Source organism: Giraffa tippelskirchi, chromosome 13 (genome assembly GCF_054371585.1).
Source record: "Giraffa tippelskirchi isolate mGirTip1 chromosome 13, T2T-mGirTip1v1.2.pri, whole genome shotgun sequence".
Taxonomy (NCBI): Eukaryota; Metazoa; Chordata; class Mammalia; order Artiodactyla; family Giraffidae; genus Giraffa; species Giraffa tippelskirchi.
The window spans coordinates 40,318,437-40,344,038 of NC_137287.1; the positions used below are offsets into that span (position 1 = coordinate 40,318,437).

The 25,602-nt window shown below is 52.7% G+C and overlaps 1 protein-coding gene across 20 annotated transcripts in view; it reads right to left on the reverse strand.

Annotated features, from left to right (window-relative positions):
• Window positions 1-24,555, reverse strand: part of MAPK8IP3 (mitogen-activated protein kinase 8 interacting protein 3) — a 44,603-nt gene extending 20,048 nt beyond the window's left edge. For 10 of the 20 annotated variants that reach the window (XR_014072817.1, XM_081555566.1, XM_081555562.1 and 7 more), the window contains exons 1-5: window positions 24,069-24,555; window positions 8,045-8,165; window positions 5,331-5,401; window positions 5,040-5,131; window positions 412-553 (exon numbers count right to left, since the gene is read on the reverse strand). Coding sequence is in view for 15 of the 20 variants with exons in the window: in XM_081555566.1 (XP_081411692.1) it covers window positions 412-553; window positions 5,040-5,131; window positions 5,331-5,401; window positions 8,045-8,165; window positions 24,069-24,386 (744 nt within the window). In the remaining 5 variants the exon portion in view is untranslated. Of the gene's footprint in view, window positions 1-411; window positions 557-2,550; window positions 2,575-5,039; window positions 5,132-5,330; window positions 5,402-8,044; window positions 8,166-24,068 lie in introns of all 20 variants that reach the window. The other 10 variants (XR_014072820.1, XR_014072815.1, XR_014072819.1 and 7 more) reach the window with 3 other exon arrangements.
• Window positions 24,556-25,602: the final 1,047 nt, after the last annotated feature.

Below are 25,602 nucleotides of genomic sequence, written 5' to 3' on the forward strand. Positions count from 1 at the left end.
ACAGTGCCAGGGTAGCCCTGCATGAGTGCCTGCCCTTGGCCTTGCGGGACCCCAATGCCGAGGGTGGGGGGCACTCACTGCTAAGCTGGGCAGCCCAGGATGTCCACCTTCTCAAGCTTGGGGCCTGAGATCATCGGCACAGGCAGGCCAGGGAGAACAATGCAGAGAAGAGAAGCTGCCCCCGGCCTCCGGCCTTCTCCTGGGTGGAGTGCAAACCTCGGACACTAGGATCATGCACGGGGATAAGCCTAGTCTGGGGTGTGGTGAGGGATGGTCACTGTGCTCAGCCCTGCCCCGGGCTTGCCCTGGCGCACGCAGGTTCCCGGAGCAGCGGAGACCCCATGCAGACCACACCCTCCTGGACACAGTGGGGCAACGCGGAGCCCCCACTCCGCGGCACGGCTACAAAACCTGGTAGCTGGAGCTGAGCTGCAGCTGGCCGAGATCGCTCAGGTGCCAGTGGTCCCCCGCAGGCGCGGGCTTGCCCCCCATCTGTGCACGTACCGAGCCGTCAGCCAGGGGGAAGACGCTCAGCGACGTGGGGCGCTCCTTCCTGCTGAAAGGTAGAGCGAGGACAGGGCGGGGTTAGAGGAGGAGTTCCCAAGGCAGGGCTGCAAACCTCTCCTGGACTCACGGGCGCCCACGGGGCGCCCACGGTGCAGCCGGGGCTGCTCCACCCATCGCCCCCGCCCAGGGCTGCGTGGGCTGTGACCGTCTGGGCCGGGCACCTGAGACCCCCGCTGACTGCGGCCACTCTGACTAGGCTGCTCACTCGCCCGGGGCACCTCTGCTCCGCAGTGGTCCCTCGTCCAACCCCCCCCGCCCCCCCCCCCCCCGCCCGTCGCAGCGTCACCACCCCTTCATTTACATCCACTGTAAACAGATGCCTGTGCGGCAGGGCCTGCAGCGACCCTGTAGCTTCGCTGGGCACGCCTGGCTCATCCTTGGCCAGGCTTCTGCCTCCAAGAGTCAGGAGGGGTCAACCTTTCTCCCCTGCTGCTTGTCCCGTCACTGCTCTCAGGAGCCCTGGGTCTGGAGTAGAGAGTTCGCGGTCTCTGCAGCCACATGAGCTTTTCTCTCGCTCCCAGCAGTTCGTCCGTGGAGGTACCTTTTGAAGCTCCACAAGCAAACTAGGTATGTCCAGTAGGCTGGATGGAAGCTCAGAGCCACCTGCCGTGGCCAGTCAGTCCCTGGAAGACGCTCCAGGCCGTTAGTAGAGAGGGCACAGAGCCAGACTTGGGGCGGTGCAGAGTCCACGCTGCTCAGAGCCCGTTCAGGCCAGGCGTCTGGACCCCTCGCACAGGCGCTGAGGTGGGGGTGGTGAGGCCGCCTCGGGGGTCCCCAGGAGCTGGTTCAGAGGCTGGGCTGTCTGGAGGGAGGTGGGGGCTTCTTCATGGTGCCTGGAGGTGCCAGTGGTGGACAGGCAGGTGGAGCGGCCAGGTGCACGACTCCGGGGAGGAGGTCTCTGCTGGGGGTCCCCCACGGCTCTGGGGCCCTGGTTTCCTGCCTGTCTGTCAGTCCTGGATCCTCGGGGCCCCAGCTGTGCCCTCCGGGGCTCTTCTGTGGGAGGACAGAGCCACAGGAGGCCGGCGGAGCTGGACGTCTCCCGCGGACCATCTCCAGAACCTCTTCCGTCGGCCCTCGTCCCCTGGGACAGATGGCACTTTCTACAAGGCTCGGCTGTTGCTTAGAAGGAGCTCAGACGGCAAGCCAGGTGGGCTGGGTCTGCACACCCACCGCAGCTCTCCCCAGGGCTGTTTGCTGGCCGCAGGCCCTGGCCCTGGGCGTCCAGGGAGGCAGCGCTGCCTGCGGGCTCCTCCCTGGGGCTCCCAGCCCCTTCTCCCTGCTGCTCCTCCACGGGGCTCCAGTGTGGGGGCCTCCTCTCCTCGGGCCCAGCTCTGACATGAGGCTGCACACCAGGGTCCTTCGGGCCAGACTGCCACCAGGTACCACAGGGCAACATGACGGTAGGGGCAGCATGGGGCCAACTGCCTCTCAGGACAGCACGCTTCTCCATTGCCCGCCTCCACGGCTCTGTGCACGCACGGACATGGCCAGGCCCAGCTCCCTGACGGAAACCCTCACGAGGGATGAGTCCCGCGTCCACTCCCCTCCGAGCTTCGGGAGTGTTCGCTGGGGATTACTGTTGTCTGGCCAGCCAGAGCCTCGTCCAACACTTGGCCAGCACGTCCTCCTGTTATAGCCCTGCAGCTCCCCCGGGGGACACTGATGCTTGTCCACCCCTGAGGCTGCAGCCGGAGAGGGCCACGCAGCTCATAGACGGCATGCCTCTGGCTCTGGGCCAAGAGACCGCGCTGGGCTGCCTGACGCCGGATGCAGGGTCTCCACCGGCGCCCACTGCCTCCTGGGGTGTGGACATAAGGTACGGCCGCACCGGTGGGGCCTGCATTGCTCCCATCTCTGGGACCCACCCACCCTCCTCAGCTGCAGGCCCTGTGAACGTGTGTCCGGAGCCTCCAATCGACACACAACCCCGGCCGCCGTTCGGGCTTCCCCAACCCGAGGCCCGGGGAAGGCCGCGGGCTTTACCTTCTCCTCCAAGACTGGCGAGGACTGCGGGGCGGCAACACACAGGTGGGACAGCACACAGCGGGGGCGGCATACGGCGGGGGCGGGGGGTGTGAGACAAGAAGACAACATTAGAGGGCGACTGTTGGGGCTGGGGGCACGTGTGGGCACACGGAGAGGAACTGGCCCCTCGGGAACAGACAGACGTGGGACATGCAGACGGCTGCTCCGGACGGACACAGGACATACAGACACACACCCTCTTGGCTTGGACGGCAGGTGGAGCCCACTCAGACAGGGTGGGGGTCGAGTATCCTCCCCCAGACGCCCCAGCACACGCAGGCACACCCAAGCAGCGACAGGGCACACGGTCACACACGCGACGTTCACGGCCCAACCACGCTCATCAGTTTTATTCTAGACACACAGGTTCATGACACCAGATCAGGAGTGGAGGAAAACGGCCAAGGCTCAGGGGCCAGTGCTAAGAAGGAGGCCCTCCTGGGGGAGCTCCCAAAGGATCCAGAGTTGCGGCAGGATGGGGTATACCCCAGGGGAAAGCGGGCCTCCCCTCAACCTGCCGTACGGGCCCCAGCTCTCCTCCCATCAGGGCGCCGTCTGGATGTGGGGGCGAGGCTGCCACCCACATCCGTTCACCTCGACACTGCCCGGGACCGTCAGACACGCACGGGGCCCCAGAACCTCTCGATCACAGCCCAGTATCTGGGTGGGGCTGCAGGGCCGCAGAGCTCAGTTCTACATGCTGCCGCAGGCACGGGTAAGCGATGCTATGCCCTGTGGTGAAGGTGAAGCCAAAGGCGGCCAGCCAGCTGGCAGGGTGACAGGCGCGGCCCAGGGACGGCCCTGCCCTCTGCTTCCCACATCAGCCCTGCTCTGACCACCCCCCAACACACAGGAAGGTGCCTCTTCACCTCCAGGGCCCACGCTGCTTTCTGCAGGCAAGGGTCTCCTCCCTGGGGCTCTGCTCGGGAGGAGTCTTAGCAGAGCCCAAGAGCCTGGAGAGGGTGACAGTGAAGCTACGCCCAGGAGGATGGGAGGGGGGCCCCAGAACTACAGAGGAAGCCACCGACTCGAGGCTGGCACTTGGTGCGGTCACTTGAGAAGTCCCTCTGTGACTCGTGGCAGGCGCGAGGTGTCCATGGTGTTGGGCAGCAACAGCCTGGAGATGGACATTGCCCACCTTCAGACAAATCTGATCCAGAAGCAACGTTTGCAGAGCCTGTGTATCTGAACAAACTCTGGTACGTATTCCCTTGCTGAACTCTCACAGAGCCGGAGTCATATAATGACCCCTGACACCCTCTCCTGGGGTGCTCGCGTTTCCAGAAAGGAAGCATCCACAGCGGCTGTAGCCCCTCTCCCCACCGGAAGCAGCAAGACCATCTGCACACAGTCTGGGGGTCCTGGCGACCATCCTTCCCAGGCTCTGCTAGGCCTTGCAGACACACTGCACTTTGGTTTCAAATCCGAGGACTCAACAGCTGTGCCCACCACACCTGGCGAGGGGCTGACGGGCCCGGCATGGACGGGTCTGAAGTTTCTTGATTGCAGACATCACCCACCAAAGAGAAACAGAGCCTTCACAGGACGGACCAGCAGCTTCAGGCGTTCGTGGAAGGAACAAAGGCAGCTCCACTGCGGGGAGCGGGGGCTGGGGTCCAGCCTTAGGCCCCTCCTCCTTCCTCCAGCCTGACGAGAAGTGGCCTCCGCAGGCAAGGCCTGGGAGGTCTCTGACCACACACTCTCCGGGGACAGAAGTGTGCTTCTGTCCTGACTGAAGATGGACCAGGAGCGTGGCCTCTGCAGGCGTCTCTGCTCCCCGGAGGAAATCAGCGTGGGGTGCACGGCTGTGTCTGCTGTCCCCAAGGTGGGGGGCCTCCCCTACTCCCACAGCCAATTCTCATGATGCGAGCTGGTTGTGTCTGACAAAGTCAGCGCAGACAGGCACACACATCCCACAGGGAGTCCTCATCCCTCACCCATCCTGGTGGATCCTGTCTCCTTTATTTTACAAAAGAGAAGACGAGGTGCAGAAGCATGTGGTGACCCTTAACACGTCGCAGGGCCAGGGCTGGGCGCTTCCCGTTCCCACTGACCAGCCCCCAGCCACAGCGTCTTGCAGGACCCCGCCCACCCTGTCCTGGGCATCTCTGTGGGGGCGGAGCGGCACCTGGTGCCACCCTAGCTGGCGTCCGTCCGTCGGGTGACTCACATTTGTCACGCTCTGCGCACACCTGCAGGTGATTGCCAAGTGCTCTGAGTGCTGGTTTTGAGGCTACAAGATTTTCCGGAGTAGGCGAATTCACCAACGCGGAATTGGCAAGTATCAGGATCAACCACATGGTTCCCCGGGCCACCGTGACTGCCCGCAGCCCCGCACCCTGCTGGGCGCCGTCCTCAGCACACCGCCCTGCTCAGGCCACATGCTCCGACCAGACATCGGCTTCCTGAGCTTGGGGTTGGGGCGCTGGGGTGCAGCTGGTTCCTACCTCCGCCCTGGCAGGCTGCCCTCCGTCTGGCTGTTCCCCCCGACCTGCTGCATCTTGGACCTCTCGATGTGCTCCACGTAGGTCTGGATCATCTGTGGGGACGAAACGTCAGCGTGAGCTCTGCCCACCCGTCCTGGCCGTGGCTCTCAGGGCTCCGACCGAGGAGGAGGCGGATTGCAGGGACCGGGCGTCAGCCACGCGGGGTCCACGGCCTGCTGGTGTGGCAGGGGCACCCCGGGAAGACAGAAGGCGGCCGGGAGGACGGGAGGCGCTCTGGCGGGCGGCACTCACCTCTGTGTGGCGCTGGTGCAGCGCGTTGTACTCCTTCTTCATCTCCGATTCTCGCTCCTCCAGCCGGGAAACTGCAAGACACAACCCGCCCGCCTCTCCAGGTCACGGCCTTCTCCAGGCTGGCCTGCCAGGGGCAGAGAGCTGCAGACAAACCCACGCCCGGCGTCCTGAGCCCGGGGGCAGCCTCACCAGTGGCGACTGCCCTGGGAACATGAGCAGGCGGGCTCTGAGCACCCTCGATCCTGCTCCGAGAGGGCCAGCAGGGGAGACTTGCAGGGGCCTCAGTCAGTGGGGAGCTCCCAGGTGTGGGTGGAACCTACAGGGATGTTGAGCTGTGGAGTATGGACAGGAAGTGAGTGGTTGGTGCGTGGACAGAGGCTGAATTCGGAAGTAAGTAGCCTCTGACACAGGTTCAAGAGAAGAAAGTCCAAAACACAGGTCACGACCACGCCATCTCTGGGCTGCGACTGGGATGGCCCCCACGCATGCTCTGTGAGTGCCCGGACCGCCTGGAGGGCCACCCCAGGGTCACCAGGCCTCAGACACCCTGTTCCCCTGGCCCTTCGTTCCAGCCTCAGCCCAGAACTCTGTGCAGAGGACGGGACAGGGCCCGGGGTAGCCGTGCCCTCCCCTTTCCGTGGTCCTGACCCCCGGCACTGACCAAATGGAAAATTCAGAGTGTGGTTTGGAGCTTCTATGTGTTTTCCTTCTAAGAAAAGATGTCCTGTGTGCTCAGTCATGTCTGACTCTTGGCAACCCCATGGACTGTAGCCCACCTGGCTCCTCTGTCCATGGAACTCTCCAGGCAAGAGTACTGGAGTGGGTTGCCATTTCCTTCTCCGAGAAAAGATGAAAAGGTTTCATATGTGCAAGTATTCAAAGCAAAGGGAGTGAGAAGGATTCTGTGGAGTTACAGAAAGGGTGGATCTATGCCAAATTGAAACAGGCCCCTGCTTGTTCCCGCCCTGCAAAGACGTGTGTGTGTCTGTGTGTCTGACTCTGTCTGTCTGTGTGTGCCGTCTGTCTACATGTCTGTGTACGTGTGTCTGTGTCTGTCTGTGTGTCTGTGTCTATGTGTCTGTATGTCTGTATCTGTCTCTGTGCATCTATGTGTCTGTGTTTGTGTGTGTGTCTGTTTGCATGTGTGTGTATTTATGTCTGTGTGTGTGTCTGTGCGTCTATGTGTCTATGTGTGTCTGTGGGTCTGTGTCTATGTGTGTGTGTCTGTCTGCATGTGTGTCTATATGTCTGTGTGTGTGTGCATTGCCATGGCCATCGGTCACCTACACGCTCACCTACAGCACCTGTGGGGTATTGGCTTCAGCAATTGGCCTTCACGTCTTGGTCTGAGCCAAGACCCAATCACCAAACTTTTTCTTTTCTTTTTTTATTTCATCTTAACTTTTCAGAGGAATGAAGGCACCTGTTATCCAAGGTAATGAGATAAGGCAGCAAACTAGGCCTCAGCCACCCAAACCTCTATCACAGAAACCTGAAATTACAGGGGTCCTTATAACTTTGATAGTATGAAAAGTGAAAGTGAAGTCGATCAGTGGTGTCCGACTCTTTGCGACCCCATGGACACCAGGCTCCTCCATCCATGGGATTTTCTAGGCAAGAGTACTGGAGTGGGTTGCCATTTCTTGGTCTGAGCCAAGACCCAATCACCAAACTTTTTCTTTTCTTTTTTTATTTCATCTTAACTTTTCAGAGGAATGAAGGCACCTGTTATCCAAGGTAATGAGATAAGGCAGCAAACTAGGCCTCAGCCACCCAAACCTCTATCACAGAAACCTGAAATTACAGGGGTCCTTATAACTTTGATAGTATGAAAAGTGAAAGTGAAGTCGATCAGTGGTGTCCGACTCTTTGCGACCCCATGGACACCAGGCTCCTCCATCCATGGGATTTTCTAGGCAAGAGTACTGGAGTGGGTTGCCATTTCCTTCTCCAGGGAATCTTCCCGACCCAGGGATCAAACCCAGGTCTCCCGCATTGTAGACAGTCACTTTACCATCTGAGTCACCAGGGAAGTCCTTCCACCAGGAAGTTTGATAGTATAGTTTTTTTTTTTTTCTTAATATTTGCTTATTTGGCTGTGCTGGGTGTTAGGTGCAGCATGTGGGCTCTAGTTCCCTGGTCAGGGGTCAAAGCGCGGCCCCCTGCACTGGGAGCTCAGAGTCTTAGCCACTGGACCACCAGGTAAGTCCTCGACAGTATAGTTTAAACAATGACTTCTAAAGCTAAAATAATATTTTTTATTAAAAACAAAATGCTTTCCTCACCTCTCCTTGCAAGGGAGAGGGTGTTCCCGTCAGCACCCTCCTGGGCCAAACCTTCCTCAGGAACTGTCCCTACAAGGGCACCCTCTTTTGGGTCACAGAGGAACACCTGCTCCCCAGGAGCACTCACGGGAGCCCCAAACCACCTCTGGGGAGCCTGTCCTGAAAGGCCACACAGACTGCTGCATTTAGGGCCAGACTGCAGCAAACGTGCTCTGTCATCAGAGGGGCCTTATTTATGTACTTTATTTCCACAGAGGAGTTGAGGCCATTGACAGACACACAGAGCCGTGGAAAGAGAGAAAACAAATCACTGAGGGAATCACAATGAAGATGAAACACGGCTCTCATCGCTCAACCTCCCTCCCAGCTGGGGCAGGGCTGAGAACAAGTGCGTTCAAGCACCATTTCCTCCCTCTGGCTCCGACTTACTCTGATCTGCATAGTTTTTGGCCTTCAGTTCCAGCTGGCGGGTCTGGAACTCGTAGTGTTCCACCTGGATCTGCAGCTCTTTCTTCTCTTGTTCCAAGGCATCTTCAAACTCGATAAATTTCTATACGTACAAGGAAGAGAAACAGCAGGTGTCATAAACGTGGGCGGGCCAGATGACATCGGCCCCTCAGAAGGGCAAGGGCTTGGACTCAGAATGTGGGCCCCCTACCCCAGAGCCCCTTCCCTTCCGTCCACCATCCACAGCGGCCAGAGCCCCTTCCCTTCCGTCCACCATCCACAGCGGCCCTGGGGGAGAGGAGGGCCAGACAGCTCCCCAAGAGTGGACACCATGGCCTTCTGACCAGCTGCCTAGGAAGTCACTCAGGGCCCTGAAGCTGGAAGACCCCACACGCTCACTTTAATTTCGTAATTCTTAATAATTTTTATTTTTGATTTTTTAAAAACAATTTATTTATTTGGCTGCACTGAGTCTTATTTGTGGCATGCAAGATCTTTAACTGCAGCATGTGAGATCTAGTTCCCTGACAGGGATCGAACAGGGGTCCCCTGCATTGGGAGCACGGAGTCTTAGCCCCTGGACCATCAGGGAAGTCCCTCTTAATAGTTTTTAAACAAGAAGCCTGCATTTCCAGTTTGGCACTGAGCCCCACAAATGATGTAGCTGGTCCTTATGCAAAAGACTGAACCGATTTCTTTCAACCCTGAGCATCTAAAAGAGGCCAGGCGTACTGCCCTCCTAACGTGTATCTCGGTCACTGCTCAGCTCAGGATGCCATCATTCGTGGAATAATTAGCAACCCTTAGCGCGTCTCTGATTGTTTTAAAAATGGGGAGAGGGGCTGTTGGTCTGGATTTGGAATCTGCACCTTACGTGGTAATTTTCTGAGCAAGATTATTACCAGATCAAGTGAGAAGAAAGCACTTCACAAAGGAAAAGAAAATCCTAAATGTTCTTAGGAGGAGACCGAGCTTAACTCTGACAGCCCGGGGTGAAGGCAGGCTCTGGTCCTGGGGCTTGGACCAGGTGGGGGCCCCCAGGACACACAGCCCAGCCACAGCCCTGATGGGAGCTGTTAAAACCCCGATTTTACTCCATGGGAAATGGAAATATTAGTAACAAATTTCATTTGTAGGAAGCATACACATCAGCTGGGTTCTGAGGATGTCAAGAGGCTTCAGGGGATGGGAATGTGAAGCGGCTTGTGGGTTCCAGGTTTCAGGCATCTGGTCACGGTGGCCACAGCTGTATTTCCCATAACAACTGCACTTAGCCCCTCAGCATGCTCTGGGCCCCAGAGACACTTCTCCCCACGCAGCAGCTTCGAAGAGCCCTTTGTGCTGAAAAGCACTGGGGCTCCTGCCTGAAGGATGACTCACCCAGAGCAGTGACAAAGAGGGCAGGACAGGGAAGGGAGTGAGAAGGAAAATCTGCACTGATGACATCGCATGCAACTTAAGTAAAATAAATGATGAAGAATATATAACCCACTGCCATGAAAATGCACACAAATGGTGCAGCTGCACGAAAAACTAAAATAAGTGGTTTTGAATGACTGTGGTCATGACCAGCATATGAAGAACAGACATGCCATTAATTGACTGGTAAAGAAATTTTTTTAATTGGGTAATTTTAATTCCTATTACTAAAAAGTGATATAAACATATACTTTTATAGAAAAATCATATTAGAGTGTTAGGTGAACTTTAAAAAAAAAAAAACAGTTCTGTGCTATCAATGATTAAACAACAAAACCAAATTCTAGCATCCAGAGAGCGTCAGATAAAACTGGGTGACATTCTTCTAGACTCGTGTGTGCGTGTGTCTGTGTTGGATGTGCCGTCATTTTGTACATGGTATCTTGATCTGACTCAATCCCTTGGTTATACTGGAATGTCGTTCCACACTAAGAGCAGTATTCTACCATTCCCACTTCTGACAGCTGTATGTATGTTCCCCTGAGGGTGTGTGTGCAGGGCAGAGTCTACTCAACCAGCATTGCCTCTTGTTGGACTTTCAGGTTGCTTTGCTGGTGGTTTAGTCGCTGAGTCCTATCTGACTCTTGCTACCCCATGGACCTCTGTCCACAGCTCATTATGTCCTTTGTCCAATTTTCTGCTACAGGTTCTTATTTTTCTTAACAATTTCTAAGAACTTATTAGATCCATTCAAGAATTTGTCTTCTGTGCTGCAAGTATTTTTCCCAAGATGTACTTTGTGTGCAATATAAAAGTTCACTTACATCTGCACCACTTACTTAATAATTAACCCTTTATTCATGGCTTTGAGGGCTACCTTTGTCATCTGCTAGATTCTAAGACTATCTCAGTCTATATCTGATCCAGTAACCAAAGGTTTCCTTAAACTTGTAGTGTTATAGCATCTTTTAATGGCTGATACACAGTCCACTTCTTCAGTCTTCCTTATCAGTACTTTCTTGGTTATTTCCACTTGCGGATCCTTCTTGATTAAATGGAGAGTCATCCTCAATCACTTATTTATTTATATACTTATTGATTTGGCTGTGCTGCATCTCATTTGGATATTCGAGGGATCTTCGATCTTAGTTGCGGCATGTGGGATCTAATTCCCCAGGGATGGAATCTGGGACCCTGAACTGGGAGCACAGAGTTTTAGCCACTAGACCATCAGGGAGGTCCTTGCATTTACTGTGTTTATTTTTTGAATCGGACACAACTGAAGCAATTTAGCATGCATTTTTTGAGTCAGCATTTTGCCTGCCAGAAAGAATCTGTTCTTCAGTCCTCAGGAAGGGGTCCTTGTTTTTCATGACAAAATGCTCAGGGCTGGACTTGGGATGAAGGGAAATCTCACCCTGAGCCAGTGAAGAGCGGTGCGATGGGGCAGCAGGAAGGGGCGGAGGCGGGAAGAGGGAAATTCTCCCTTCCTGTGAACCAAGCCCGGTCCTGCGTCCAAGCTGGAACACCAAGGTTTTACACAAAGAAGAGCACTCTGTGTGCCAACCATTTCCCTACAGTTCCCATCTGTATCTCATCATGTTACCTGCATTTCATAGTTGACAGTCAGCTAAAAAGATTTTGAAGCAAAAGACGATGTAAGAGAAACCAGATTCTTAGGAGGGTCAGTGAGATGTTTCTAAATCCGTCCTGATAGGTAGCCACTAAAATCCAACATGGAGGCTTCCCAGGTAGTGCTGCTGGTGGTTTAGTCGCTGAGTCGTGCCTGACTCTTGCGGCCCCATGGACTGTATAGCCTGCCAGGCTCCTCGGTCCATGGGTGGCACTAGTGGTAAAGGATTGGCCTGCCAATGCAGGCCACATAAGAGACACAGGTTCGATTCCCAGGACAGAAAGATCCTCTGGAGGAGGAGATGGCAACCTGCTCTAGTATTCTTGCCTGAAAAGTTGATGAGTGAGTGAAAGTTGCTCAGTCATGTCCGATTTTGCGACCCAGGCCAGAATACTGGAGTGGGCGGCCTTTCCCTTCTCCAGGGGATCTTCCCAACCCAGGGATCGAACCCATGTTTCCCACATTGCAGGCGGATTCTTTACCAGCTGAGCCACCAGGGAAGCCCAAGAATACTGGAGTGGGTAGCCTATGCCTTCTCCAGGGGCTCTCCCTGACCCAGGAATAGAACCGGGGTCTCCTGCATTGTTTACCAGCTACCAGGGAAGCTCAGTAAGTGTTTACTTGAATAGTTGTTGATTTAAAACAAAATATCTGAGGAAAAAAATAAATCCAACGCAGATGACAGTCCCCAGAGGCCTGATCATGCCATGAATCAGCTCAACCGCTTCGAGATCACCATTGGGTGGCAGCATCTCCCCAGATGAGTGAGAAGACGCGAGAAACCCACAGGGGACCTCCGCTGACTAGAGGGCCAGCCCTCGGCCTCTCTGCTGGGCTGGACCAGCGCCGGGACGCTGAAGGCCCTTGGCGGGGGCGCGACACTGCACCTGACACTTGCAGAGGAGCCATTACTGCCTTGGGGGTCAGCCTGGAACCAGACAGAGCTGACTAGGGGCATCTCAGGGCTCTGCGCCCACGAAAGCATCACACATACAACATGCTGCTCTAAGCTTGAAAGACGCCCTCTTTCTTCTCCTGAAAAAACTCCTACAATTTCATTACAGTAATTTTAGTTAACAAAGAGGCAAGCTAGCTCTTTAACTGAAACAGAAGACTCAACGTCACCTTCGTCAAAAATTATGAGGGATAAATAATGTGAAGGACTAGTGCCTGGCCAAGACTAAACAGGAACTGAGTCTTTGCTTTGTATGAGGAACCGCTCGGGGTGAGACTTGGGATGAAGTAAGAATCCCCTGGACAAGTGAGGCGCAGCTGATGGGATAAAGTAGGGGCTTTGAGGCTGGTGGTGAAGTGATTGTGGAAAAGTGGTTGAAAATCACAGTTCTCCTCCAAAGTGAGTAGGGGCAGCTGGGGGAGGTGGGGAGAGGTCAGGAGGGAGCTCTACTAACAGGAAATCTTTTGGCCCCAAAGAGCAACGATGAACAACTGACAGTTGAGGAAAAGGCATCAGGGTGACTTAACCGGAATGCTGAGCTGGGAAACCCCTGATTCCCACGTCTAACGGGGTCAGAGTCACAAAGAGTGCAATAGGTGTTCTCAGGGAAGCAGAGCATACTTTTATTTAGAGATCATTTTATTTATTTTACTGATTTTAAAAACACTGATTTTTATTTAGCTGTGTTGGGTGTGGCACACCGGCTCTTTGATCTTCATCGCGCATGCAGGATCTTTAGTTGTGGCATCTGGTTCCCTGACAGGGGATTGAGCCTGGGCCCCTGCATTGGGAGCGGGGAATCTTAGCCACTGGACCACCGGGGAAGTCTCTTGGAGCAGCTATTGAATCTTTGCTTTGTGTGAGCAACCCTCAGGGCTAGACTTGGGATGAAGTAAGACAAATGAGAATCGATTAGTGGAATGAAGCAGGGGCTTCGAGGCTGGGTGTTAAGTGATTGAGGAAAGGAGGCAGAAGCTGGGGGAGGCAGGGCAAGGGGTCAGGAGGGAACTCCATTAACTGGGTTAAAGTCACAAAGATTCAATAGATGTTTTCAAGGAATCAGAAAGTATTTGTATTTACAGATCACTTACTTTATTTAAAAAAAAAATTATTTATTTGGCAGAACTGGGTCTTAGTCGCAGCATACAGGATCTTTAGTTGCAGCATTCGGAGTCTAGTTCCCTGAGCAGGAATCGAACCCAGGCCCCCTGCACTGAGAGCTCGGAGTCTTAGCCACTGGACCATCCGGGAAGTCCTAGATCATTTGCTTAAGATTTAAGAGAGTCAAGAATTTTCAGGGCTAGGGCACAGGGTAAGTTAGTTCTATAAAGAAGTCTTTCATAAGAAAGCTAAACATTTTTCCATTTTTATTGAATATGACCATTTCAATTTATCCAATATGAATGGGAATGAGAGGAATAAAAGTTTTAATTGACAGCATTTGGGTTGAGTGGGTCGGCCTGGTGCTGGATGGTGAAACAGAATGAATCTCTCGTCTGAGACACAGTTCACACGCAGTATGTCCTCGGGACACCCCCAGAAGGCTTGGCCACAGCCAAGTGAAAAAGACACACAGCAATGACATGTGTCAATTACATGCACCACAGATCTGAGTTTGTTTGGAAATGTCATCTGTCCAACCAAGGCTATTCCAAGTGTCACTTAGCACCTAGTAACACACAGAGGTTCAAAGCCATCTCACAAGAAATCTTTTGGCCCCAAAGAGCAACGATGAACAACTGACAGTTGAGGAAAAGGCATCAGGGTGACTTAACCGGAATGCTGAGCTGGGAAACCCCTGATTCCCACGTCTAAATACCAATTTACCACACAATTCCCTTTGCAGGTTTTGTTTCTAAGATATACTTTCCCCTCCCTCCAAAAAAAAATGGCTCTGTCTTAAAATTAAATTCAGCTTTAGTTTTTGGAATTTGCTTTTTGGTGAATTTCAAGGTACGTACTTCAGTAACCTGAGGGTGTGGACTCTTGTAAAATCCAGGAATCAAAGAAGTTTTTCTCAGTGTCCCATGGATCAAGAGCATTCTTCCCAGTCTAGACATAAAATCCAACTTAAGGAATAAACTGACTGCTCCTGCCAAATACAAAATTACAGCAACAGAAGCCAGCACCCCCAACTTCACAACATGAGAGAGGTTACTAGGTAATCACTCCTTGTAGCACGATCATTAGAATTATGGTAACATTCACAACCGAGGGTTATTTTACTTAAAGGTAAAGTAAATTAAGACATTAACTCCAATCCTTCCCTGTTATATATGTCCTTTAGGGCAGGGTCACACACAGGAGATAATTTAATTCTGGTTGAATTGAAATCAAAGCAAAAACGATACCCAACTGTGGATGTGACTGGTGATAGACGCAGAGTCCGATGCTGTAAAGAGCAATATTGCATAGGAACCTGGAATGTTAGGTCCATGAATCAAGGCAAACTGGAAGTGGTCAAACAGGAGATGGCAAGAGTGAAGGTCAACATTCTAGGAATCAGCGAACTAAGATGGACTGGAATGGGTGAATTTAACTCAGATGACCATTATATCTACTACTGTGGGCAAGAATCCCTTAGAAGAAATGGAGTAGCCATCATGGTCAACAAAAGAGTCCGAAATGCAGTACTTGGATGCAATCTCAAAAACGACAGAATGATCTCTGTTTGTTTCCAAGGTAAACCATTCAATATCACGGTAATCCAAGTCTATGTCCCGACCAGTAACGCTGAAGAAGCTGAAGTTGAACGGTTCTATGAAGACCTACAAGACCTCCTAGAACTAACACCCCAAAAAGATGTCCTTTTCATTATAGGGGACTGGAATGCAAAAGTAGATGTCCTTTTCATTATAGGGGACTGGAATGCAAAAGTAGGAAGTCAAGAAACACCTGGTGTAACAGGCAAGTTTGGCCTTGGAGTACAGAATGAAGCAGGGCAAAGGCTAATAGAGTTTTGCCACGAGAACGCACTGGTAATAGCAAACACCCTATTCCAACAACACAAGAGAAGACTCTACACGTGGACATCACCAGATGGTCAACACCGAAATCAGATTGATTATATTCTTTGCAGCCAAAGATGGAGAAGCTCTATACAGTCAGCAAAAACAAGACCAGGAGCAGACTGTGGCTCAGATCATGAACTGCTTGTTGCCAAATTCAGACTTAAATTGAAGAAAGTAGGGAAAACCACTAGACCATTCAGGTATGACCTAGATCAAATCCCTTATGAGTATACAGTGGAAGTGACAAATAGATTTAAGGGACTAGACCTGATAGACAGAGTGCCTGACGAACTATGGACAGAGGTTCGTGACATTGTACAGGAGACAGGGATCAAGAAAATCCCCATGGAAAAGAAATGCAAAAAAGCAAAATGGCTGTCTGAGGAGGCCTTACAGATAGCTGGGAAGAGAAGAGAAGCGAAAAGCAAAGGAGAAAAGGAAAGATATTCCCATCTCAATGCAGAGTTCCAAAGAATAGCAAGGAGAGATAAGAAAGCCTTCCTCAGCGATCAGTGCAAAGAAATAGAGGAAAATAACAGATTGGGAAAGACTAGAGATCTCTTCAAGAAAGTTAGAGATACCAAAGGAACATTTCATGCAAAGATAGGCTCGATAAAGGACAGAAATGGTATGGACCTAACAGAAGCAGAAGATATTAAGAAGAGGTGGCAAGAATACACAGAAGAACTGTACAAAAAAGATCTTCACGACCCAGATAATCATGATGGTGTGATCACTCACCTAGAGCCAGACATCCTGGAATGTGAGGTCAAGTGGGCCTTGGAAAGCATCACTACGAACAAAGCTAGTGGAGGTGATGGAATTCCAGTTGAGCTATTTCAAATCCTCAAAGGTGATGATGTGAAAGTGCTGCACTCGATATGCCAGCAAATTTGGAAAACTCAGCAGTGGCCACAGGACTGGAAAAGGTCACTTTTCATTCCAATCTCAAAGAAAGGCAATGCCAAAGAATGCTCAAACTACCGCACAATTGCACTCATCTCACATGCTAGTAAAGTAATGCCCAAAACTCTCCAAGCCAGACTTCAGCAATACGTGAACCGTGAACTTCCAGAGGTTCAAGCTGGTTTTAAAAAAGGCAGAGGAACCAGAGATCAAATTGCCAATATCCGCTGGATCATCGAAAAAGCAAAAGAGTTCCAGAAAAACATCTATTTCTGCTTTATTGACTATGCCAAAGCCTTTGACTGTGTGGATCACAATAAACTGTGGAAAATTCTGAAAGAGATGGGAATATCAGACCATCTGACCTGTCTCTTGAGAAACCTGTACGCAGGTCAGGAAGCAACAGTTAGAACTGGACATGGAACAACAGACTGGTTCCAAATAGAAAAAGGAGTACGTCAAGGCTGTATATTGTCACCCTGCTTATTTAACCTATATGCAGAGTACATCATGAGAAACGCTGGGCTGGAAGAAACACAAGCTGGAATCAAGATTGCCGGGAGAAATATCAATAACCTCAGATATGCAGATGACACCACCCTTATGGCAGAGAGTGAAGAAGAACTAAGGAGCCTCTTGTTGAAGGTGAAGGAGGAGAGTGAAAAAGTTGGCTTAAAGCTCAACGTTCAGAAAACTAAGATCATGGCATCTGGTCCCATCACTCCATGGGAAATAGATGGGGAAACAGTGGAAACAGTGTCAGACTTTATTTTTTTGGGCTCCAGAATCACTGCTGATGGTGACTGCAGCCATGAAATTAAGAGACGCTTACTCCTTGGAAGGAAGGTTATGGCCAACCTAGATAGCATATTTAAAAGCAGAGACATTACTTTGCCAACAAAAGTCCATCTAGTCAAGGCTATGGTTTTTCCAGTGGTCATGTATGGATGTGAGAGTTGGACGGTGAAGAAAGCTGAGTGCCGAAGAATTGATGCTTTTGAGCTGTGGTGTTGGAGAAGACTCTTGAGAGTCCCTTGGACTGCAAGGAGATCCAATCAATCCATCCTAAAAGAGATCAATCCTGGGTGTTCATTGGAAGGTCTGATGTTGAAGCTGAAACTCCAATACTTTGGCCACCTCATGCGAAGGGTTGACTCATTGGAAAAGACCCTAATGTTGGGTAGGATTGGGGGCGGGAGGAGAAGGGGACGACAGAGGATGAGATGGTTGGATGGCATCACTGACTCGATGAACATGGGTTTGGGTAGACTCCGGGAGTTGGTGATGGACAGAGAGGCCTGGCGTGCTGTAATTCATGGGTTCGCAAAGAGTCGGACACGACTGAGCAACTGAACTGAACTGAACTGAACTGAATTGAAATAAACTCAACAGGAATCAAAGATTTTGTTCTTTTGCACGTAATTCCTTCCTGAGGGTGAGGTGCAGAGTGCATTTCCAAAAGAAAAAGCCTCTTCTGGGGTGTCTGATCTGAGGCAGGCAGAGGGGAGCAGGCTCTGTGCCCGGGGAGACCCCTCTCTGGATGACAGCTAGCGCCCAGCTGCTGTCAGTGACTTCTGTCACAACCTAGTGTTTACCGGGCGCTCAACGACATGATGAACTTGTGAGACCTCACAGCTTGGAGGTTTTTCTCCAGCTATCTACCCATGTCCCTCGAATGCTACTGTTTACGTCTATAGTGCAGTGTGAGCAGGTGGGAGAGAAGGAGGGGAGGGCATGTCTGCATTCAAGCTTCAGACACACGTCTGAGATCAGGCTGGGCTTCCCAGGTAGTGCTGGTGGTAAAGAACCTGTCTGCTAATATGGGAGACATAAGAGACGCAGATTTGATCCCTGGGTCGGAAGCTCCCCTGGCAGAGGGCATGGCAACCCACTCCAGTATTCCTGCCAGGATAATCCCATGGACAGAGGAGTTATGGACAGAGGAGTTTGGTGGGCTACAGCCCATAAGGTCACACAGAGTTGGACATGACTGAAGCGACTTAGCACGCATGCACTCTGCTATCAGGCCAGTGGAAAGGAACCCAAGCACTAGGTTGGATTCATTTAAGAAAAAGCAAAGATTCTTCATTTAGGTTAAAGGGACCACTGGATCAGCATTTGCCTGAGAGGAATCCCAACAAACGGCATTGGTTTAATTCACACCAATTTTCAAGAGCTGGTAAGACAGACAGGAAAGATGTGTGTGTGCAAAATCTACACACTTTAATACATTACATACTTATTTAAGTATTTTATGTTAAATACTAATATATACTTTGCATGTTGAAATCCATATTACATTTCTTATATTATTTACTATCTATGACATGGTTGGTATCAGAGGAAGGAAACGAAAAGGAAGATAAGACGAAAACTAAGTGTTTGGACTTGGGAGAAACTTCCTTGGGAGAAGTTCCTCTCCAGTAGGTTGTGTTCTCTGAAGCGTTCCAAGCAGTTTACATAAACTTCAAGTTCGTAACCTGCTCGGCTTTTACCTCCCTCTCACTCAGCCCAAAAGGAGAGGCCGAAGGATGGGGTCTTGTCTGCGGAAGCGCGCATCACAAGCCCAAGGATCTGGGTCCAATTTGCTGGGGGAGGGGCTGTAAGGGGCCGCACGGGATCGGGGGCAGGAGCCCCAGCTGCAGCTGAGCTGAAGGAGGGGTCCCCAGGGTGCTGGAGCAGAGGCAGGGCCACGAGCTCACCACTGCTGAAGATCAGAATCCAAGTGCCCCGACCCTGTCTCACAAGCCGCCACTGGAGCTGCGCTCTGCTGAACCTGGTGCTCCCCGAATCTCTCGACTGTGAGGGGCTCAGAGAAGGTCACTGACTTAGGACTCCATGGCTCTGGGTGTTGGCGAACGTTTCCTTCCATGGGAGGGAGAGCCTTCCCCGCCCGGGTGAAAGGGACACTCTCCTGGGACACGCCGCCAGCTACTAGCACATTCTAACTGCTCGGTTCTCCTGCCCGTCTCCCAGAGGGGACTGATCGACACCCCACAGCAGGCTGCACTCCACAAGGACAGGCTGAATGAAAGAAGGACCACAACTCGGGTGAACCTCACGTCGTTACGCCCGTGAGAGAAGCCTGTCCAGACAAGAACACATACTGCAGGATTTCGTTTGAACAAAGTTCTAGAAAGTACACACCAATCTACAGTGACAGAGAGCAGCCTGTAGGAGGGGAGGGGAGGAGCGGGGAGAGACCTGGGGAGGGGAGAGCGGGGAGAGACCTGGGGAGGGGAGAGCGGGGAGAGACCCTGGGGGCAGGGGCACAGGAAACTTTGGGGACGGTGGAGGTCAGCATCATCTTGATAGTGAGGATGGTTTCTCGGGTGTAGATGTGTCAAAAGTCACCAAACTGCACACTTCAAACATTACAGTTTAGTGCTCTGACCTCACAAAGAACAGAAGGCCGGGCTCCAAGGTCTAACCGTGCCCCATGCACACAGGCTGCTTTCGAGGTGCTGGGAATTCCCTGCAGACCTCTCCTCAGCCTCTCGAAAATTTCATCCCTCTCTTCTGTTTCCTCAATAGCTAGAATACTTTTTTTTTTCGCATTAATATTTTCTTCTGTTCTCCTGTTTCAAAACCCGCTACACTTTGGGGTCTCCTCTCTTTGAAGAACATGTTCACTGAAGGAAAAACACTCCCCCTTTTAAGTCCCTTCCTTTCTTACCTAAGGCCATGAAACAAGTCACAGAATTATTTCCTGCCTGCCCTCACAGGACTGAGCCACACCATCCACAGCTACACTGCCCAGTTCCCCGGTTCAGCCACGTGTGGCTATTTAAACTTAAATAAAATTACATAAAAATAATAAACACTCATCCTCAGGAGCCTGAGCCACATTTGAAGTGTGTGGTCCTGTGTGGACACAACACAGCGGTAATTTCTGTCCTCACACAGAGCTGTGTCAGACAGACAGATGGACGGATGGCTGAAAACCACAGAGAGTGGCTTTGCCCTCCAGGAACCAGACAGCTCAGCACAGGGCAGGGGCAGGGGCAGAGGAGAGCCGTGTTCCTGCCTCGGGCACACACGCACAGGCAGCTGGCATCTCTGTGGGACCCGACCTTGGGGCAGGAAGGACCAGAAGGGCACTGCCCCTGGTTGAGCAGGAAGCAGAGACTCTCTGCCCTCCGGGGCCTGCTTGTTTCCACGTTTAGGGAGAGTTTGGTGTGACTGTAGAGCTCTACTGGACCAATATTTAGAGGCGACCATGCAAGGCAGCTCCAGGCACCAAATCTTAATGGCTTCCTCTAATAAAAGCTAAGAACTGAAAAAACACTGCTTTAATACAACACGGCAGAGGAAGAAACTGCACACCTGTCCAAGCAGGAGTGAGTTCACTGTCTGTAATGTGGCACGTAAGAAGAAAACCTGCTGATTCACTGTATTAGTTCACTTAACAAAAAAACACCAAGTGAGCCTCACTGTAGAGTCGGATGATGGCTTCTGCCCCCTCCAGCTTCATGCGGTGCAAATAACTCTCCAGTGAAAAGCCTTACTTTTGTACAAGGTGATTCTGCACACAGTTTTGGATAGAAATAAACTTTCTAGCTTATAAACGCTGAGCAAACACCCACAGCCCCATCTCACGCACTGGAGTCACTGAAGAGGAGGGGGTGTGTCACTAGTAGTTTCTTTAGGGCCAAGAAGATTTGAAGGCAGAGGAAGGCTAATAAACCCACATCTTGTCTCTCAGACACTTTGCCCTCCTGTGAGCTGGCGCTTGAACCCTGCGCTGCCCAGGATCAGAGTCAACACAGCCTCGGCCCACTCCTCCCTGGGGCCGCCGTGGGCAGCGCTGCCTGGGCCGCCCACTTGCTCCCGGCCATCCTGATCAAATACCCGTTTCCAACCTTCTTTCCCATTGAGAAAGAACTCAGTGGGTTTTAAACACTTTGCATGGGATGCAGATTCAGCATTTTTAAGGACTCTGTAGAGGTTTCAGAAGCCAGCAGCATCCATTTAGCCCTGCAAGTCTGAGCGGGACTCACCGGCTCTGATGACAAGGACAAAACCCTCCCGGTCAGAGACGGAGGCGCTCCCCGCTGGCCAGCCGAGGCCACCCCATCAAGGTGCTCTTCCCTGACTCGACTAAATCTGCCTTGCCGCAATTCTCCAGGCAAACAACAGCCCATCATGGGACTTGGCACTTGAGATGAAAGCAATATGCCACCTCTGGCAACCCACTGGCTTTACAGGGGGTGCCATGTGGCCAGGGCAGCCAGAAAGGGGGAGATGGATTTCAGGGCGTGTGGCTCCCTGAGGCGAGGCTGGCACTCCATCGCCTGCAGACTCTGGGTTTGGCTCCCTCCCGGGCCCCACCATCTCTAGCTAGTGTCACTCCCATGGATGAGCCACCTGGGGACCAGAACACACTCGCCACCTCTCACTGCAGCTTTTATGGTCAAGAAGTACGGGGCAGGAGTGTCTGCCCTGCCCCAGGCTCTCTCTAACTCTGCAGATTCTGTGTGCTCGTAAGGCTGCAGCGGCTCAGGTTACCCAGCTCTGACTAAGCCTTCCTGAGCAGGGTGACCCCAGAGCAGGAGCCACTGTGCATCACACACGCGCCTGCAGCCAGGGCCAGGCCGGCTCCCGGGTCTCAGGCCCTCATCTCTGCTCTCAGGCCCTGCCTGCAAAAAGCAGCGAGGCCACCATGTATACTGGTCTTTTCTGTCTGCTGGATTTAATAAATGAGCGCGAGCGCAAAAACGGTCACAGAGTTTGGCCCCTTTTGTTTTTTTAAAGATTTTTTGACGTGGATGGTTTTTAGTCTTTTGACGTGGATGGTTTTTAGTCTTTTGAATTCGTTACAATATTGTCTGCTCTACCTCTCGGTTCCTTAGCACCTAGGCATGTGGGATCTTAGCCCCTCAGCCAGGGATCAGACCCGCGCCCCCTGCACTGGAAGGCCAAGTCCTAACCACTGGACCACCAGGGAAGTCCCTGGCCCTTGTCTTGGTTGTCGCCTCACAGGAGGCCTCTCCAAGGGCACACTATAAGCATCAGATCACAGCCTGCTTGCCCACCAACCAAGCGCTCCAGCGCTCTGTGGCTCTGCTCCGCATCTCTTAATGGCGGGGGGGGGGGCCTCGGTCTCCAGGGCACTCTCCCCCAGGCCACGTGCACCCCGGCTCTCAGGCCAGGGGCGGCAGCGGAAAGGCCAGAAGCACTCTTGTCATGGCTACACTTGAACTGAGCACAGCATAGCAGGGGCCTCATCCACACAGAGCTAATTCTTAGGCTAGGACGTTAGGATTCTCAACCTGAAAGTTGTCCATTTTTCTCCTTTTAGTTTCTTCTCATCCACTACATTGACCACACAGATACAGGAGGAAAGAAAACAAACCTATTCAAAACCTCAGTGAGGCATCAAATGGTGGCTGAGAGCAGTCAGAGAAGTGGGTGGTGCTGCCCAGCATGAGGCAGCCACTGGCCCATGGCTAGTGAGGGGAACCCAAGCGCTCCAGCCTGGGGGTGCAGCTCTCTGCCCTCCCACAGCAGCTTGACATGGAAGGAAGTCAGGGGTCAGGGCAGACTAGGTCCTGGCCTGGTTCTTCTAGGCCATGTGACCTTGGCCCACCCCCAGTCGGGGCCAGTTCTTTCCCCAGTAAATGCCTAGGGCCACTGTGAACTCTAGCATTCCACAAGCTCTTGCACCCCCTTAAGTCGAGAGTCCTAAATCAGTTCTGGTGGATCCTGGCACCCCTATCAATAGGCAACCACCTTTTGACCGATGCATGGAAAACCCAAGAGCAAAATAAGCCACCATAAGTAGGGAGGAAATGGCAACCCACTCCAGTATTCTTGCCTGGAAAATCCCATGGACGGAGGAGCCTGGTAGGCTACAGTCCATGGGGTTGCAGAGTCGGACACGACTGAGAGACTTCAAGTAGGGACAACACAAGGCATGGTGGAATTTTATAAACGTGCTTTAAATCAAACGAAGAGGACATAAACTGTCCTGCCTTAAGAAAATGCCAAGATACTGAAGCAATCTTCCATTTCAATACTAAAATAAAAAAGTGTTAACCCAAATTAATTACAAAGAAATTTAGCTCATTTAATAAGAAACTTCCTATTCATAAATCAAAGAGCATGACCTAGTGCCTGGAACATCAGAACGTCAGGGCTTAGAGATCACCCAGGGAAGCCGACTCATATGACTGATGGAAAATCAAAATCCGGAAGAGGGGCAGGAGACATGGACAAGGTCACAGATGCAAAGCAGGAAGGAGAACCTGGGCCCCCCAAATCCACGTGGCTCTGCCAATGGAGCTAAATATTTCATAGTGAATGAATGAAGGTAAGAGGTGTTCCCTGCAATGCATGACTCTTCTAACCGGTTCACAAATAAAGTGAGCTCCAGGCTATGGAGGTATCCGAGAGGATGATGGAATACTTCAAAATTCTTTTATCTTCTCAGAAACCACAGTGAAATTTCTCAGCCTTTCCCACATAAGCTGACCATCTTCCCAACGGAGGAAACCAAGGAACAGAGAACTCACTTCCAGAAACCTGGAGTCTTTCATCTGATGCAAGAAGAGCAACCTAACCATGGCTTTGGTTATGTGTTTATACCGTCAGTCACCAAATTCACCCAAGTCACCGACTCTCAAAACACTCGGTCAGAGAGGCACGGAAAAGATCCGACACCACCTCTTCTGGCCGCAGAACACTAAGACCATAAATCCCCTTCCTGGAAGGATTTAGAACTGCAGCAACCAGAAGTACTAACTGCGGTCTAGAACACGTTTGCGCAAAACACACACACAAAGCAAAAAGAACTGGCGTCTGCAATGAGAGGTGGGTATAGAGGAGGCACGGGAAGGTTTAGGTTGCAAGGTCCCCCAGGGACGCCAGGTGATTCAGGGCTGGGGCTCCTGGCTGGAGCAGCCTGCCAAGAGGAAGGGGGAGCCAGGGCTCACCCCCGGGTCGGGCTCGGGGCTCGGGGGCACTAGTGGGCTGGGCGAGGCGGGAGCTGGGGCCCGCGCAGGGCGGGGGCTGAGGGCGGGTCCCCGGGCGGGGCGGGGCGGGGGTCCCCGGGAGGGGCCCCGGCGCGGCCGGCCCACGCACCTCCTCGGCCTGCTTGCGCAGCGCCTTCTCCCGCTCGTACTGGGTGAGCAGCTGCTCGTTGTCCTCGCGCAGCAGCTCCAGCTCCACCTCGTGCTCCTGGTTCTCGCTGAGCACCGAGTCGAGGTTCTCGAGAACGTTCACCACGAGAGGCATCAGCTCCTTGACCACCTCCTCGTCGTAGCAGTGGATGAGGCGCTCGAACTCGCGGTAGATGGAGCCCGCCAGGCCCGACACCCGCTCTGACATCACCGAGCCTGAGCAGTAGTCGTCCTGGTAGACGACCACGCCGCCGCCCTCGTCCATCTGGATCTCCATCATCGTGGCCACCGCAGCCGCCAGCGCGGCCCGATGTCCGCCGGCGCCCCTGCCCGCCCCGGCTGCCCCTGGTCCGCAGGCCGCGGCCCGTCGTCGCCGCCGCCGCAGCCGCTGCCGCTGTCGCCTCAGGGCTCAGCCGCCGCCGCCGATGCTGATGCTGCGCCCGTCACTCAGTTGCCGGAAGTCCCGCCGCCCGGAAGTCCCGCCCACCAGACTGCGGGGGCGGAGCCCGCCGGGGCGCTGCGCCGCTAGGGGTCGCAGGGGCCGTGACGTAGAAGGAAGCCCGATCCCGGGCCGGAAGCTCGGTCGAGCGGAGCAGGGAGCGCTTCGCGTCACGCGTGTCCGAGGCGTTATCGCCCGCGCCGCTGGCGTGGATTCTTATGAAGTGACAGCGTCTGTCCGAAAAGTATCTATAAATGACCTTGTACAGTTTAGGGACTTAGCGAGCGGCCTTGTGCCCACCCTTGCCTCCAAAGAAATGGGCGGTATCCTCGCGCGCTCCCCCCCTCCCCTGAGGTGCCCGCGTTGCCGGCCTGGTCGCTGTGGACAGCTGTGGAGCTTCACTGCTCAGCAGTGCGTGCTCCTCAGAGTAGGCTCTCCGAACTCCCTCCCCAGTGCCCGCGCCCTCCCGTGGCCCCTCCGCAAGTTGAATCCCGTAACAAATCCTTAAACCCAGTAACAAACTCATTTAGTTCACTTCTGTGTCCTGATATTGTGTAACTTCTTCATATTTCCCAGTTTCGCTTGAGCTATGTGTAACTTAACTCCTACACTGAGTTTTTAAATTTCAGCGATTTTTTGGGGTGCGGGACCAAAAAATCTTAGTTCCCCCGACCAGGGATGGCACTTGTGCCCCCTGCAGTGATGGCGGGAAGTCCCTCAACGGTTAAGTTTCCATTTGTCCTGTTTGACTAATTCTACCAGTTTTTATAGGCCCTTATTTCTTCCACTTTTAGCCACTTGATTTGCATTTTCTTCCACTGTCATCTGAGACCGTGAACCTAAGACATACACTTTCAGCTTTGGGGACCACACAGATGGTGTGAATCCTGATCAAAAACCCATGAGTGGCAGCTTAGTGCCAACAGAAACGCTTTTTATCCCTGTCCTTTCTGATGCAGTGCTTCAAAGTGAGGTCCCGCTAACATGATTGCGCCAATGAACGTTCCTGTGGGTCATGCCCTAAGTACTGTTGCACATTCTTCCTCTTGGTGTATGG